The sequence below is a fragment of the Ochotona curzoniae genome, unplaced genomic scaffold (genome assembly GCF_017591425.1).
Source record: "Ochotona curzoniae isolate NIBS_2020 unplaced genomic scaffold, NIBS_Ocur_1.0 contig_3037, whole genome shotgun sequence".
Classification (NCBI taxonomy): domain Eukaryota; kingdom Metazoa; phylum Chordata; class Mammalia; order Lagomorpha; family Ochotonidae; genus Ochotona; species Ochotona curzoniae.
In genome coordinates, this window is record NW_024465699.1 from 1 (window position 1) to 12,597 (window position 12,597).

Here is a 12,597-nt window from a genome sequence, read left to right on the forward strand (position 1 = left end):
CTCCAGTTCCTGCGCTGTAGCCGTCGGTGCCGCAGTCACGCGGGTTCTCGAGGCGGCGACGTCAGTGTGAGCTCATGCCCAGGGACCCCGAGCGTGCCCGTGAATTATAGTTACCAACTGATAAGGCCTCCTAAATAGTGAAGCTAACTTTCCAAATAGGAAAAACTGCTACCTTCCCGCCCCAGAAGTTTCTCCGAGAACTCCTGCTCATCTCAGACTTGTATCCAAAGAACAGACACCTTGGGATTCTGTAAAGTTGACTTTTGAAGCAACAGGTGAGTCGTGCGCCGGTCCTCTCCCCTTCTGCCGCGTGCCCGTCATGCCACGTCGCCCTCAGGAGCTCTGTGCTTCAGAGCGCAAGGAGGAAGCTTATTCTGACTTCGTAAAGCAAATGTCTTAGATGATGTTCTTCAGAGCACTTGGGAACAAGCTGACCGCGTGGCCTGGCGGAGGCTCACTTCACTGCCTTCTCTGCTGCCGAGCGCCAGCTGCCCTGGCCGTTGCTCCCCGTCTCCCTGCTCACGCTTGGGCTGTCACTGGCTCGTTTCCTTAGTTCACTAAAGCAGAAGTAAGGCAGTGAAGGCAAAGGAACAGTTACTGATTTTAGATTATCTTTTCTAATATATTCATTCAGCACTAACCAGTTTCACTCTTAAGAATCGCTTACACTCCAGCTCACAAATTTAAGTTGTATCTTCATTTTAAATTTGGTAAGACTGAAAATTTCTCTGTTTTCTGGACCCCTTTCTTAAATTTAGAAATGTTTTCTTGCGACCTGCCTGGTGGCTTGCATATTAATTCTCTGCCCGCATGGCCGGCATCCCAAATGGGTGCTGGTTCCTGTTCTGACAACTCCACTTCCTGTCCAGTTTCCTGCTGATGGCCTGGGAAAGCAGGGGAAGATGTCCACTGATTGATTCCTCAGATGCCCACTTACAGTGGCTGGGGCTAGACTGTGCCAAAGCCAGGAACCTGGGAAATGAGTCCAAGTTGCCATGAGTGACAGGGCTCCCAGCACTTGACCATGCCCGCTGCCTCCAGGGGCTGCGGTGGCCGGGCCCCAGAGCCTGGCGCTGCACCCAGGCGTTCAGGAGGGGGCATGGGCATCGTGATGGTGAGCTAACTACACGCCTAGAGCTTGTTCTGGTCTTTAATATTTCACTGTGACGTGAACCTACGCTCACTGTAAGCTTACCCAGAGTGTGCGTGCTGCTGAGCAGTGCACGTGACTGCGGGTCCTTGTCGCTTTCCTGTCACTGCTGGTGGGCTGTTGGAGCCAACTGTGAGGTGTCCCGGCCTCCTGGGTGCTCTGGCGGGAGGCGTTCACACACAGAGGAAGTGTTACTGTCGTCAGCAGTGTCACCGTATCATCAAACCAATCCGCTCTTTGTCCCTGGTCCTCTCTTTCCCCTGAAGTCTTGCTCGTACAGTTCTCACCTTTTCCTTGGCTGACTTGCCTTTCCCCGTCCACCCGTTTACTCCGTGCAGCACAGTAAGCCTCGTCATGCCTGCAGCCCAGCTGGGCGCCCGCTGCTCGCGGCCACTTCACTCCTGCCCCAGCCCGGCACCACGTGGCGGCTCGCGGAGGCCTCTGCACCCCCAGCGCCGAGACGGACGCTCTGCAGCCTTTGTGGCCGGTGAGGGAGTGAACCAGGAGATGGAAGATCTGTCCCCCGCCCTCTCTGTAACTGTCCTGAAGCCTTTTAAAACCCATAAAAATCTGGGCCCTGTCTTATGTCGCAGCCTGACAGCTGATCTTAAGACAGGGTGGCCTCTCACCTGCTAGGTCATTCCACACCCAGGAGCCTGAGCCCTCCCCGCGGCCCCCCCGCGCACTCCCCAGGCCTGCTAGCAGCCCAGCAGCCGGGCTGCCCTCTGCCCTAGGGACCGGGCACGTGGCCACCCGGGTGGGGTCCCAGCCCGCAGTGCCTGGTCCCACTGTCGGTTGCTGGCTGTTGATGTGCAGGGCGTCCTGACACAGCTCAGCACCTGCCACGTTTGTGGCCGCTTTGTTGGTTGCCTCTGTTCCTCTGTTTTTGTCTTGCATTTGTAGACTCATTTTAAATTTAAAAAATTTATATAAGGTGAAGTTCCATATATTTCATTTATAGGTTTAAGTGCACTATAGCTCTTACCCCAGCCTCCCTCCCAGTTCCCTAGTGTTAGGATGTCTTTGAAAGGCAGAGTTAGATGGTCGGCCCTTCCCGCCTGCCTTCCTCCCAGATGGCCGGGACAGCCGCCCCAGGGCAGTCCGAGCACGGTACGGATCGGAGAAGGAGCAAGCAGGATTCCGGCCACGCTCCGTGTGGGGTGTCGGCACTGCAGACGGAGGCTGTGTCCACTACTCCACAGTGCCGGTCCCTCTTGTTTTTTTTTTTTTTACAGTGGCATACTTGCGGTTTATTTTATAATAACAAGCTTACCCATTCCTCAAAGAATTCAAGTAATAAGTAGAAAACAAACAAAAATCCCCACTGTTCCTCAGGAATATACGCGAAAATAAAGATGTCAGCTGTGCTCATCTGCATTTTTTTATATTCAAGTTACTGCAAACCAGGGAAAACTGTCTTTTGGTGACTGGCTTATTCACTAAGCCTAATGGTTTTCTGTTGCATCCATTTTGTTGCAAAAGATAGCATTTCATTCTTTTTTATGGCTGAGTAGTAATCCAGCGTGCCACAGTTTAAGATTTATTTTATTTTTACTGCAAAGGCAGATATACAGAGAGGGGGAGAGAGGAAGATCTTCCGTCCGATGATTCACTCCCCAAGTGAGTGCAACGGCCGGTACTGCGCCGATCCGAAGCCAGGAGCCAGTAATCTCTTCCATTTCTCCCATGCAGGTGCAGGGTCCCAAGGCTTTGGACTGTCCCCCACTGCCCCCCCACCCCCTCCAGGCCACAAGCAGGGAGCTGGATGGGAAGTGGTGCTGCCGGGATTAGAACCGGCGCCCATATGGGATCCCAGCAAGTTCAAGGCGAGGACTGTAGCTGCTAGGCTACTGCACCGGGCCCAGCATGCCATATTTTCTTTATCTACTTACCCATTGATGGGCATCTGGATTGATGACACATCCCGGCTCTTATGGACGGAGGTGCTATGAACACAGGGATACAGGTAGCTCTCCTATTGCGAATTTCATTTTCTACTCTCATATTTTTAGCTGAGAACTCTCCGTGCTGTCCTCCCCAATGGTTGTACAGATTCACGTTCCCCCCAAACTTCCATGCTGGCCCTTGCTGTGTTTCTGACTTTGATATGACAACATCCTTCTATCTGGACTGAGAGAAAACCTGTTACTTCATCTCCTGGGTGGAATCTTTTCCATGTGTCTGTTGGTCATTTGAATTTCATCCTTTGAAAAATGCCTGTTCATGCCCAGTGTCCATTTCTCATTTATTTATATTGGAAAGGAAGATTTCACAGAGAGACAAGAAGATCTGTTCACCCCACAAGTGGCTGCAAGGGCTGGAGCTGAGCCGATCCAAAGCAGGAGCCTCTTCCGGGTCTCCCACGCGGGTGCAGGGTCCCAAGGCTTTGGCCCGTCCTCCACTGCTTGCCCAGGCCACAGGCAGGGAGCTGGATGGGAAGTGGAGCAGCAGGGACATGAACTGGCTCCCATATGGGATGCTGGCACGTACAGAGGATGAGCCAGTTGAGTCATCGCACCATCTGTTTGCCCATTTCTTAACTGGATTTGTTGCTGCTGTGTTTCTTGACCTCTTTGTAGATGCTGGAGGTTAATCCTGTGTCAGTTGCACAGTAGGCAAATACTGGATGCCATCCTGCTGGCCGCCTGTCTCCTGTGCTTCCTCGCAGTGTGCGAGTTTCCTGGTTTGACTTAATCCCGTTTGTATGCCACTCTGTGCTGCCTGTGTTTCTGGGCCTTTTTGCCAGGAAGGCTTTGCCAGTGTCCTTCAGAGCTTTCCTCTGGTAATTTGGTGGTTTCGGGGTGCCCACTGCAGTCCTCCAAGCATTCTGAGTTGACTTGTGCGTGAGGGGGAGGCGAGGGCTCTGTGGACTTGCGCACCCTGGCGCAGCGCTTCCTGGACCGTTTGTTGAAGACACGGTCCCTTCTCTGGGCACCGATTGTTTGTTAGCTCATTTATTGAAGAGCTGGTTGTAGATGTGTAAACTAATTAATTTTTTGGTTTCTATTTAGTTTTGTCTACATATCTGTTTTGATTCCAGCTGTCCTGTGGCAGGTCTTACAGTCGGCCTGATGCTGCCTCGGGCTTTGTTTTAGTTAAGCTTACTGCAGCTGTCCATGGGCTCCTCTGTGGCCATCTGTCTCTGTCCGTTGTTTTGCGAGTATTCCTTCTTCTAGTCCACAACCACGGATTCGCCTCTCATAATTTTCACCGTAAAGATCTGTAACCTGCTTGGTTATATTGGTGGACTCTGCGCTACACGGGGCCGCTGTTGAGGCACAGTGGGTAAGGCTCAGGAGGCCTGCAGTGTTGGCTGCCAGTTCATGTCCTGGCTGCTCCACTTGTGCTCCAGCTTCCTGTTACTGCACCCGGGAAAGCAGTGGAGGAGGGCACAGGTATCTGGTCCCCTGCCACCCACGTGGGAGACCTGGAAGAAGCTCTGGTTTGCCCTACCCTGTGCCCGGGCGCAGTGACCCGGGGGATGGGCCAGCAGATGGAAGGTTTCTGTCCTCTCTCTCTCTCTGCCTCCCACGTACATTAGCAGGGGCCTTTACTGAAAGCAGCATGATGCTGGCTTTCCAAATGGCAGCTTAGCCCGCTGTACCACACTGCCTGCCCATGTGTGTTTAGCTGGATATTTAAAAATATTTTGTCTTAAACTGCTTTTTGTGGTTGCCTTAGACTTGAGCTTACAACTACTTTAAGCTCATTTTTAGATCCACTTAAAATAACAATGCTAATTCCCTTTCCGCTTCCCTTGTATCCTCAGTCATTGGTTTCACTCGTGTGCGTGCGTGCATGCGTGTGTGTGTGTGTGTGTGCGTGTGTTTGAGTTTGGACACAGCACACACACTTGCTGTAATTCGCGGCTGGCTATGTTTGGGTCACCTAATCAAAAACAAAACCCCCTGAAAGTTACTCTCCACTTGTCTTGCAGAACTGCTTATCCTGTCTTGGCTTACTGGAAGTATCGTGGCTTTTCCTCCCCCCCGGCTTTAGTGTATCACAGCTTATTTTTACAAGGTTAAGTTTCCTGCTTTCCAGATGGAGCTGCTCAGCTCTGTTAGCTTGGTGCAGTGGTTAAGCCGCCGTGTGGGGTGCTGCACCCCACACCGGAGAGCCCGTTCTCACGTCCCGAGCCTCCCGCACCCATGGGAGGCAGTGACGGCCTCAGATTCCAGGCTCCCGCCACTGGGGCCCAGCTCTGTCTGCTGTGGACCGCAGGGGAAGGAAGACCTCTGCTTCTCAGATAAAGTTTCAAATTTCATTTTGAGTTGTTGTTTCTGATATTTACAGTTGCAGGTAACTGTGCTACTTTCTGACCTTGGTAATGTAAGTACTTCATGCTGGGAAGTATGTTCTGTGCTGTGAACACACGGAGTGTGAGGTTCACGTGAGGGCACTTGAGAAAAGTCGTGTAAAGCGGAAGTCAAGGATGCTTAGAATTCTGTAAGCCACGATGCCATTTCCCCAATGCGCATTAGTGTTCTAACCTCATTCCATTCGCCTGCTCGTGTGATTCATTCATCTTGTTCACATCCCCTGTGTCATTGTTGTTGATTTTTTTTACTGAGAGTAGAATACCAGTATGTTTTATTGGGGTGTTGGAATGTCACCCATCTTGTCTAGTTCTGTTTCATAAAACACGTTACATGGTGCAAAGATAGTTTTTAACCGACTAATTTTAAAATGCCCATTTGAATATGTTTTTCTTGAAAAAAAATTTCTTTGGCTTATCAGGCTTTTACCAAAACTATTTCAACGTTGTTGAAACACTTAATACCTTTAATTCAATAAAAAGATTGTCAGATTGGTAAGCTATTTTAAAAACTAAATAAACCTAACTCACTCACTTCTGAGTGGGTTTAGATTTATCTAGTTTTTCATGACTGATACTTGGACTAGTCTTATTTGAAAGACATCTTCCATTGTCTGGTTCGCTACCTGGATGGCCGAGCTGGCCAGCTTCTGCTCCTCTCCCAGGTGTGTTAGCTGGAAACTGGGTCAGGAGGGAAGTGTCTGGGACCTGAACCAGGATTCTGGTGCCACAGGCGGCAGCTTTGTCCACCTGCTATGCCCCCACACCGAATGCTGTGAGCAGCCGAGCACCGGGGCGGTGACCTAATTAGGCTTTCTCATTTGGCGTCCCATCCTTCCCCGTTGCGGCTCTCATCACTTTGGGCGTTGAGCCTGTACCACAGGAATGCAGAAGGTATGGAGAGACTTCAGAAAACTTTGTGGGAAGTATAATTAAAACATTTATTTTTAAACAATTTTCAAGTAAAACAAGAGGGAAAGACAGGAAGTAGTAAGGTTATTTTCATGGAAAACGTGTATGAGAAATTATGCATTTTCTTAAAAAATCTGAATTGTATCGCTTTCCTGCAAGCTTTCTGAAGTGCTCAGGCATAACGTGCTACAACAGTCTGAGCCTTGGGTGGCTTGGTTGCTTTTTCAGATAATTCTTACAAGACTAACTCTTCTTCCTTCCTGCTGTCTTTCAGGACCCAGCCACATGTCATTCTACGTGCGCGCTCACAAGGGGTCCACCCTCTCGCAGTGGTCTCTGGGCAATGGCACCCCGGTCACAAGTAAAGGGGGGGACTACTTTGTCTTCTACTCCCACGGACTCCAGGCTTCCGCGTGGCAGTTCTGGATAGAAGTGCAGGTGGGAATTTTCTTGGCCAGGCTCCCAGGTGGCCCTAACGAGCATCCACGGGTTTTGCTGTTGGCGTGCTAAGAGAGCTGCCCGTTTCTCTCCTGGCAGGGCTCGGCGGACCAGCCTGAAGGCATGGTCACTGTGGCCATCGCCGCCCACTATCTCTCCGGGGAGGACAAGAGATCGCCAGCACTGGACGCCCTGAAGGAGAAGTTTCCAGACTGGGCGTTCCCCTCCGCCTGGGTGTGCACCTACAGTGTCTATGTGTTTTGATCTTGTGACAGCGTGGAGCATGTGGCCAGTGGATAATTCCTGTGACACAGTCTCTCCCTGGGTCACGTGGATGTTTGTAACTCAAGTCACTGAATTTTAATGGAGAAATGTTGGAAGAACTTCGGTTAGCACTTTTCAGGGCCCAACACTGCAATGGTTAAGCTGTGGGACATACATGGCCTGCTGACACTTGACACTGCCAGTCCTCTGGCACTTAAGCACACGCGGGCATTGCCACTGTCATTCTGTGACCTTCAGGACAGAAGCCCATGACCACTGCAGTAGCCACTCCTCCAGGATCAAGGACATAAACTGAGGCCATCCTTAAGGAGACAGAAGTCCTAGCCAGCCCGCGTGCTGCCTCAGGGGAAGCAGCTCTCGAGGTCTAACTGGGGCGCCCTGGGAAGGGACAGTCCTGCAGATGGGACACTGGGCCACGCAGTGGACTTTAGGCCCCAGCCTGTGCTGAGCCACCTGGCCCCGAGGGGAGCAGGCTGGGGTCACCACAAGTTGACAAGGGGTCCCCGAAACGGACTCTTTCCCTCTGAAATGTGCTCCACTTCCCTAGGGATTCTTGCAGACTTTTTAGGTTCCAAATTATTTTCTGTGCAAGTCCTTAACTTCCTCAGCACTGACCTGCCGCTCTGGTTACCATGGAGTAGAGCAGAGTGGAAGGGGAAAGGTGGGGATTTTATAAATATTATTTTTTTTCTCGTGGGAGTCTTCTATTTTACAAGGTTAATCCTTTAGGACGTGATGCCCTGGCTGAATTGGGGCCTTTTGTTCTCAACCGTGCCCAGTGCTTGCGTCGTCACTGACGGGGAAGATGGGCATGCGACACACGCTGATCTGGGCTCTAGCTCTGACGTCAGTGGTAAACTGCTGAGCTTTCTGGATAAATTCTATGAAACGACAGGCCAGGAGATAGGTGAGAAAAAAGGCACAGCCAAAAGGGGGAAAACAAAGTTGGCATCTCCTGGGAGTCCAGGCGTTGCAGCGCGCCCTCAGGGCGCCAGGGGCAAGGGCGCAGGGCCGGGATGTGCCCGCTGGAGCCTGGGCTGCGGCAGTCACTGTCTGGTAGACGGGCTGTGCTGTTTCAGGTGTTTCAGGTGTCTGGCTTGTGCTCCTCTCCTGCCGGGTCTTGTTTGTAACCGTTAGCACAGTTGAGGGCTTAGACTCACACTTGTAAGGGAAAGGAAAGAGACCAATGAATTTGCAGACAGGCACACTGCCCCGTGGCTAACATAATCACTAGAAATTAGTACGTAGGAAAGCCACCCCCATCTCACCTTGAGGACCTTCTGTGAGAGCTGCTGCCTGCGTGGCCTCCTTGGGAAAGGATGCTGGGACTCCTCAGCAGGGGTCACGGCTGTCCTGGGGGGGGGGGTACTTTCCTCCTCAGCATTATGGTAGTTTTGATGCTGTATAGTCAGTAACAAGCTGCTAAGCAGTCTCAGGGCTTGTTAATACACTGGCCAGTTGTCTTTAGCGCCCGAAACAGTCAGGTCGTCATAATCAGCATAGCGTTACTGCACCGTTAGGAAGCACTCCATCGGAACATCGGAACACCTTCCCCGAGGGTCTTGCCCAGCTCTAACTAATGCATTATTTTCTACAGAGTTAAATACAAGTAGCACAGTACACTTTCAGGGAAAATATGAAGAATTATGATTTAAGTGCCTTTTCCTTCTGTTGAGCTAAGAATGACTGTCGCATGGAGTGCTTCCACAGTTAGCCAGGGTGCCTCCAGCCGTCCCCGCCTCGGGAAGGTGGAGGGAAGCAGACTGTCTGATCCTGGTTTGCTGCCTTGTTGAAGATTTATTGTTGCCTTACAATGTTACTGAAATAAACTTTTTACCATAAATGATTGCTCTCTCTAATGAATTAAGCAGTTAACTTGTAATGCAGAAACATGCCATACCATTTCCTGTCCACAGGGTGGCTAGCATCCCAAACCAGCCAGAGTGACACATGTTCTCTGCCTCCATCACTTTCACTACAAACTGAAGTGGTGGTACCCTTCCAGAGAAGTTTACCATATTTATACATCTTAAAGAACTTCCTTTTCAACAGTGACCACCCCCCACAGAGCGTGCCTTGGAGGTGAAGCAGCTCTTCGTGGCGGACTGTAACCACAAGTATTCAAAGTATTCTCTTTGAAACTACCGCCTTCACATTTGATTTTCAAAAATGTAACCTGTAATTTCTGCTCAGTTGCACTCTGCAGTGACGCAGTGGGGCTTACCCCAGAGGTCGTTGATTTAATGCAAAACAGTAAGGTAGTACACTCAGTAATACAGAGTAGAAGCAGGGGAGCGTCTTAACAGACGAGTAAACGCTCTCCAAAAATCCTATGAGAAACCTCAAGCTAATACGGTACTCAGCAAGCCGGCAGCTCCCCTAAAGAGCAAGAAGACACGAGGCGCGGCTGCGTCTCAACTAGTGGCTCCATCTAGCTGGGGAATTTGCCAAGTTCAAAGGGACAGGATGGATCTTGGTTGAAATAAAACGCAGCCTCAAATGTATGGCATTTTCCACCAACTCCTGCAAAGCTACAGCCATTAAGCCCGCCTGGTACTGATCTAAGGACAGCCTATGGAACGTTACACAACAAAGTACAATTAAGCAAATCCAGCGCCCGGCGCCATGGCGCAGTGGTTAAGGTCCTCGCCTTGCACGCCCGGGATCCCAGATGGGCACTGGTTCTAATCCCGGCAGCTCCTGCTTCCCATCCAGCTTCCTGCCTGTGGCCCAGGAAAGCAGTCAAGGACGGCCCAAAGCTTTGGGACCCTGCACCCTGTGGGAGACCCGGAAGAGGCTCCTGGCTTCCGTGCTCACTTCGGGAGTGAGAAGATCTTCCTCGCTGTCTCTCCACCTTTCCAAAAAAAATAAAGCTTAAAAAAAAAGAAGTCAAGCCAGCGCCTGGCGTGATGGCGCAGTGGTTAAGGCCCTTGCCCGGGATCCCAGATGGGCGCCGGTTCTAATCCCGGCAGCTCCTGCTTCCCATCCAGTTCCCTGCCTGTGTCCGGGAAAGCAGTTGAGCACGGCCCAGGGCTTTGGGACCCTGCACCCGCGTGGGAGACCTGGAAGAGGCTTCTGGCTTTGACCCTTGTGCTCACTTGGGGGGGTGGGGGGTGGGGGAACATACATCTTAAACCTGAGACACCGGCCCCACCAACCTTGGGTGGCCATAGACCCTGGAGGGATTTTGTCCTGGGTCAGTGTCTCTGGAAGAGGAAGAGGCTCCTAGGTTTCGGTGCCCACTTGGGGGAGTCTCTCCTTCTTTCTGTCTTTCTCTGTCTCTCCACATTTTCCAATCAAAATAAAGCTTGGCATGATGGCGCAGTGGTTAAGGTCCTCGCCTTGCACGCCCGGGATGGCCGGTTCTAATCCCGGCAGCTCCAGCTCCCTGCTTGTGGCCCGGGAAAGCAGTTCACATTTAACATTGCCAACTCTGATTCTCCCATTACATATCTACATAGAATAAGAATTTTAAATCTCTGAATTTCGAGTTGCAACATAAGGAAAATTTAAAAAGGTAAAATTACAAAAAGTGGCTTTCAATACATATTTTTGCTGTTGCCTGATAACAAATAAACAGAAGTTTGTGCAATAATTTTTATTGCCCTTATTAAAAAAAATACAAATTACAGAAGTAGCAACAAATTTAATTACAAGCAAATGTTGACTCTCCCCTTAGATGATTTCTTTGGGTATCAACAAATAATTTACATGAATGCACTAAAATTCAAATAGTTATATTTAAGTTCCTTGGTTAAAATGATGGCTTAAAACAATTGATGTCAACCAAACAACATGGTAAAAATGAGTTCTTCAAAGAATTAAAAGTATCTAATAAATAGAACATGTAAACGTACCAATTTTCTTCCCTTGTGGCCTATTTATTAGTTGAAAGCCAACATTTCACAGAGGAAGGGACTCGCTCACGGCCTCCACCGCAGGAGTCACCCTGTGGGTGCTGCTCGCAGGGTGACCTCGGCGGCAGCATGGTGTGAGCTAGCCAGCTGTGTGCAGCTGTTACTAAATGAATATCTGCAGCAAACGACAGTGATGCTGGTTCCCTCTGACGGACCGGGGCAGGAGAAGAGAGGTCAGTTTATTTTCTGGCTGGGCTGCCTGGACTCATTCAGGAAACACTGACCTTCCAGCCATTCAGGGAAAGGTGGTTTGAAGCTGACTTAAGTAACAGTAGCACCAGAAGGACCAGGTACCAATAAGACCATATTTGATCCATTAGGAGTTTTATTGTGTGAAATGATTGCACTTCTAATGTAAAAAGTAAATGACAGTCAATTCCCCCAAATCAGTAATTTTGAAGAGTTTGATGAATTATGAACCAAACAATTCAAGATAGTTTCAATTCCCTTCAAAGGAAACGGGCTAAGAACTGAATCCGGGTATTTCCTTTCCAGGGCAGCGAGAGGACCAGGCCTTGTTTCTGAACTGGAATTGCACTGTGAGAAGAGGCTTTTTTTTTTTAAACATAGTGGTACGAATGTGGTCCATATCAAATATGTTGTTACAAAAATAAGTTTTTGTAAAAAATAACATTGCATTCCTTGTTCAAATTGCACAGTACAGACAAGCTATCTAAATTAATACTGTTATAAGGTAATTAGATACAGTGGAGGATATGTGACTAGTATGAACCAATGATGAAATATGCAGTTTTCACAACATGAAAACAAATTTGTCATCTACAAATACATAAAATACTTTAAAGTTTACAATGAAGGATGCATTCTTTACAGACTAATTTTTAGTAGCCGTGATAAGGTTCAGCAGTCTATTTACATAAAAGTCCATTTTATTCAATTGACAAAATCAATAAATAGTAAACTATGTTAATTTGCACAAAAATCTGTTCCATTTCATGATCAGTGTGAGCATTTTGTTATGACCAGCTGAGCCAATAAGGAGTCTGTCTTTATGAAGACCGCTCTTTTTGGGAAAGAAAAACAAGCCCTGTTGCTATAATTCTCTAAGTATTTATAGGGAGGCGGAATCCAGCATAAAACCTTACAAATTATAATACAAGTGCTAAAAATATGAGTAGTGTCTTTGGATTTATTTACACCGAGAGTATTCACAAAAAGGTACAATTTTTTGATACAAAACAGTTTAGTGGTATCTACCAGCAGAATTGGTGAGAATTCCTCAGCCTGTGCCCACACTGATCTAGGAGGAACAAAGCTCGCTCCAGCGGGCACCCTCGCTCCGTGTGGACAGCCTGCACGGATAGGACTGGGGTCTGACGGGCTGCCAACGGCAAAGGAGAACGGCTCACGCTGACACGGGCAGGGGAGCTGCCAAGCCGGGCATGGAGAACAGAACCGGAGAAGGTTTGTTTTGGTGCAGACACCCTTGGCGTTCACGTGTTATGACACTCAGTTTCCACGGCTTTTGGAGGCCCCCGCGGCACCAAAACCAACATCCCGGAACTCCGCTTTCCACGGCCCTCGTGCGCGTCCCCGTGCTGTGCCAAGGCAGGCAT

The 12,597-nt window shown here is 49.4% G+C and overlaps 1 protein-coding gene across 1 annotated transcript; it reads left to right on the forward strand.

Moving 5' to 3' along the window:
* The first annotated feature begins 218 nt into the window (after positions 1 to 218).
* Positions 219 to 7,084, forward strand: LOC121155671 (endoplasmic reticulum metallopeptidase 1-like). Its single transcript, XM_040979103.1, has 3 exons — positions 219 to 275; positions 6,655 to 6,818; positions 6,918 to 7,084. The coding sequence occupies exons 2-3, from the start codon at positions 6,666 to 6,668 to the stop codon at positions 7,080 to 7,082; spliced, it is 318 nt and encodes a 105-aa protein (XP_040835037.1). The 5' UTR covers positions 219 to 275; positions 6,655 to 6,665; the 3' UTR covers positions 7,083 to 7,084.
* The last annotated feature ends 5,513 nt before the right edge of the window (positions 7,085 to 12,597 follow it).

Excerpts from the sequence above, each read along its gene's own strand:
- LOC121155671 (XM_040979103.1), top strand. The coding sequence starts at position 6,666 with ATGTCATTCTACGTGCGCGCTCACAAGGGGTCCACCCTCTCGCAGTGG. Across the intron at positions 6,819-6,917 it reads AGTTCTGGATAGAAGTGCAG|GGCTCGGCGGACCAGCCTGA; the intron begins GTGGGAATTTTC and ends CTCTCCTGGCAG.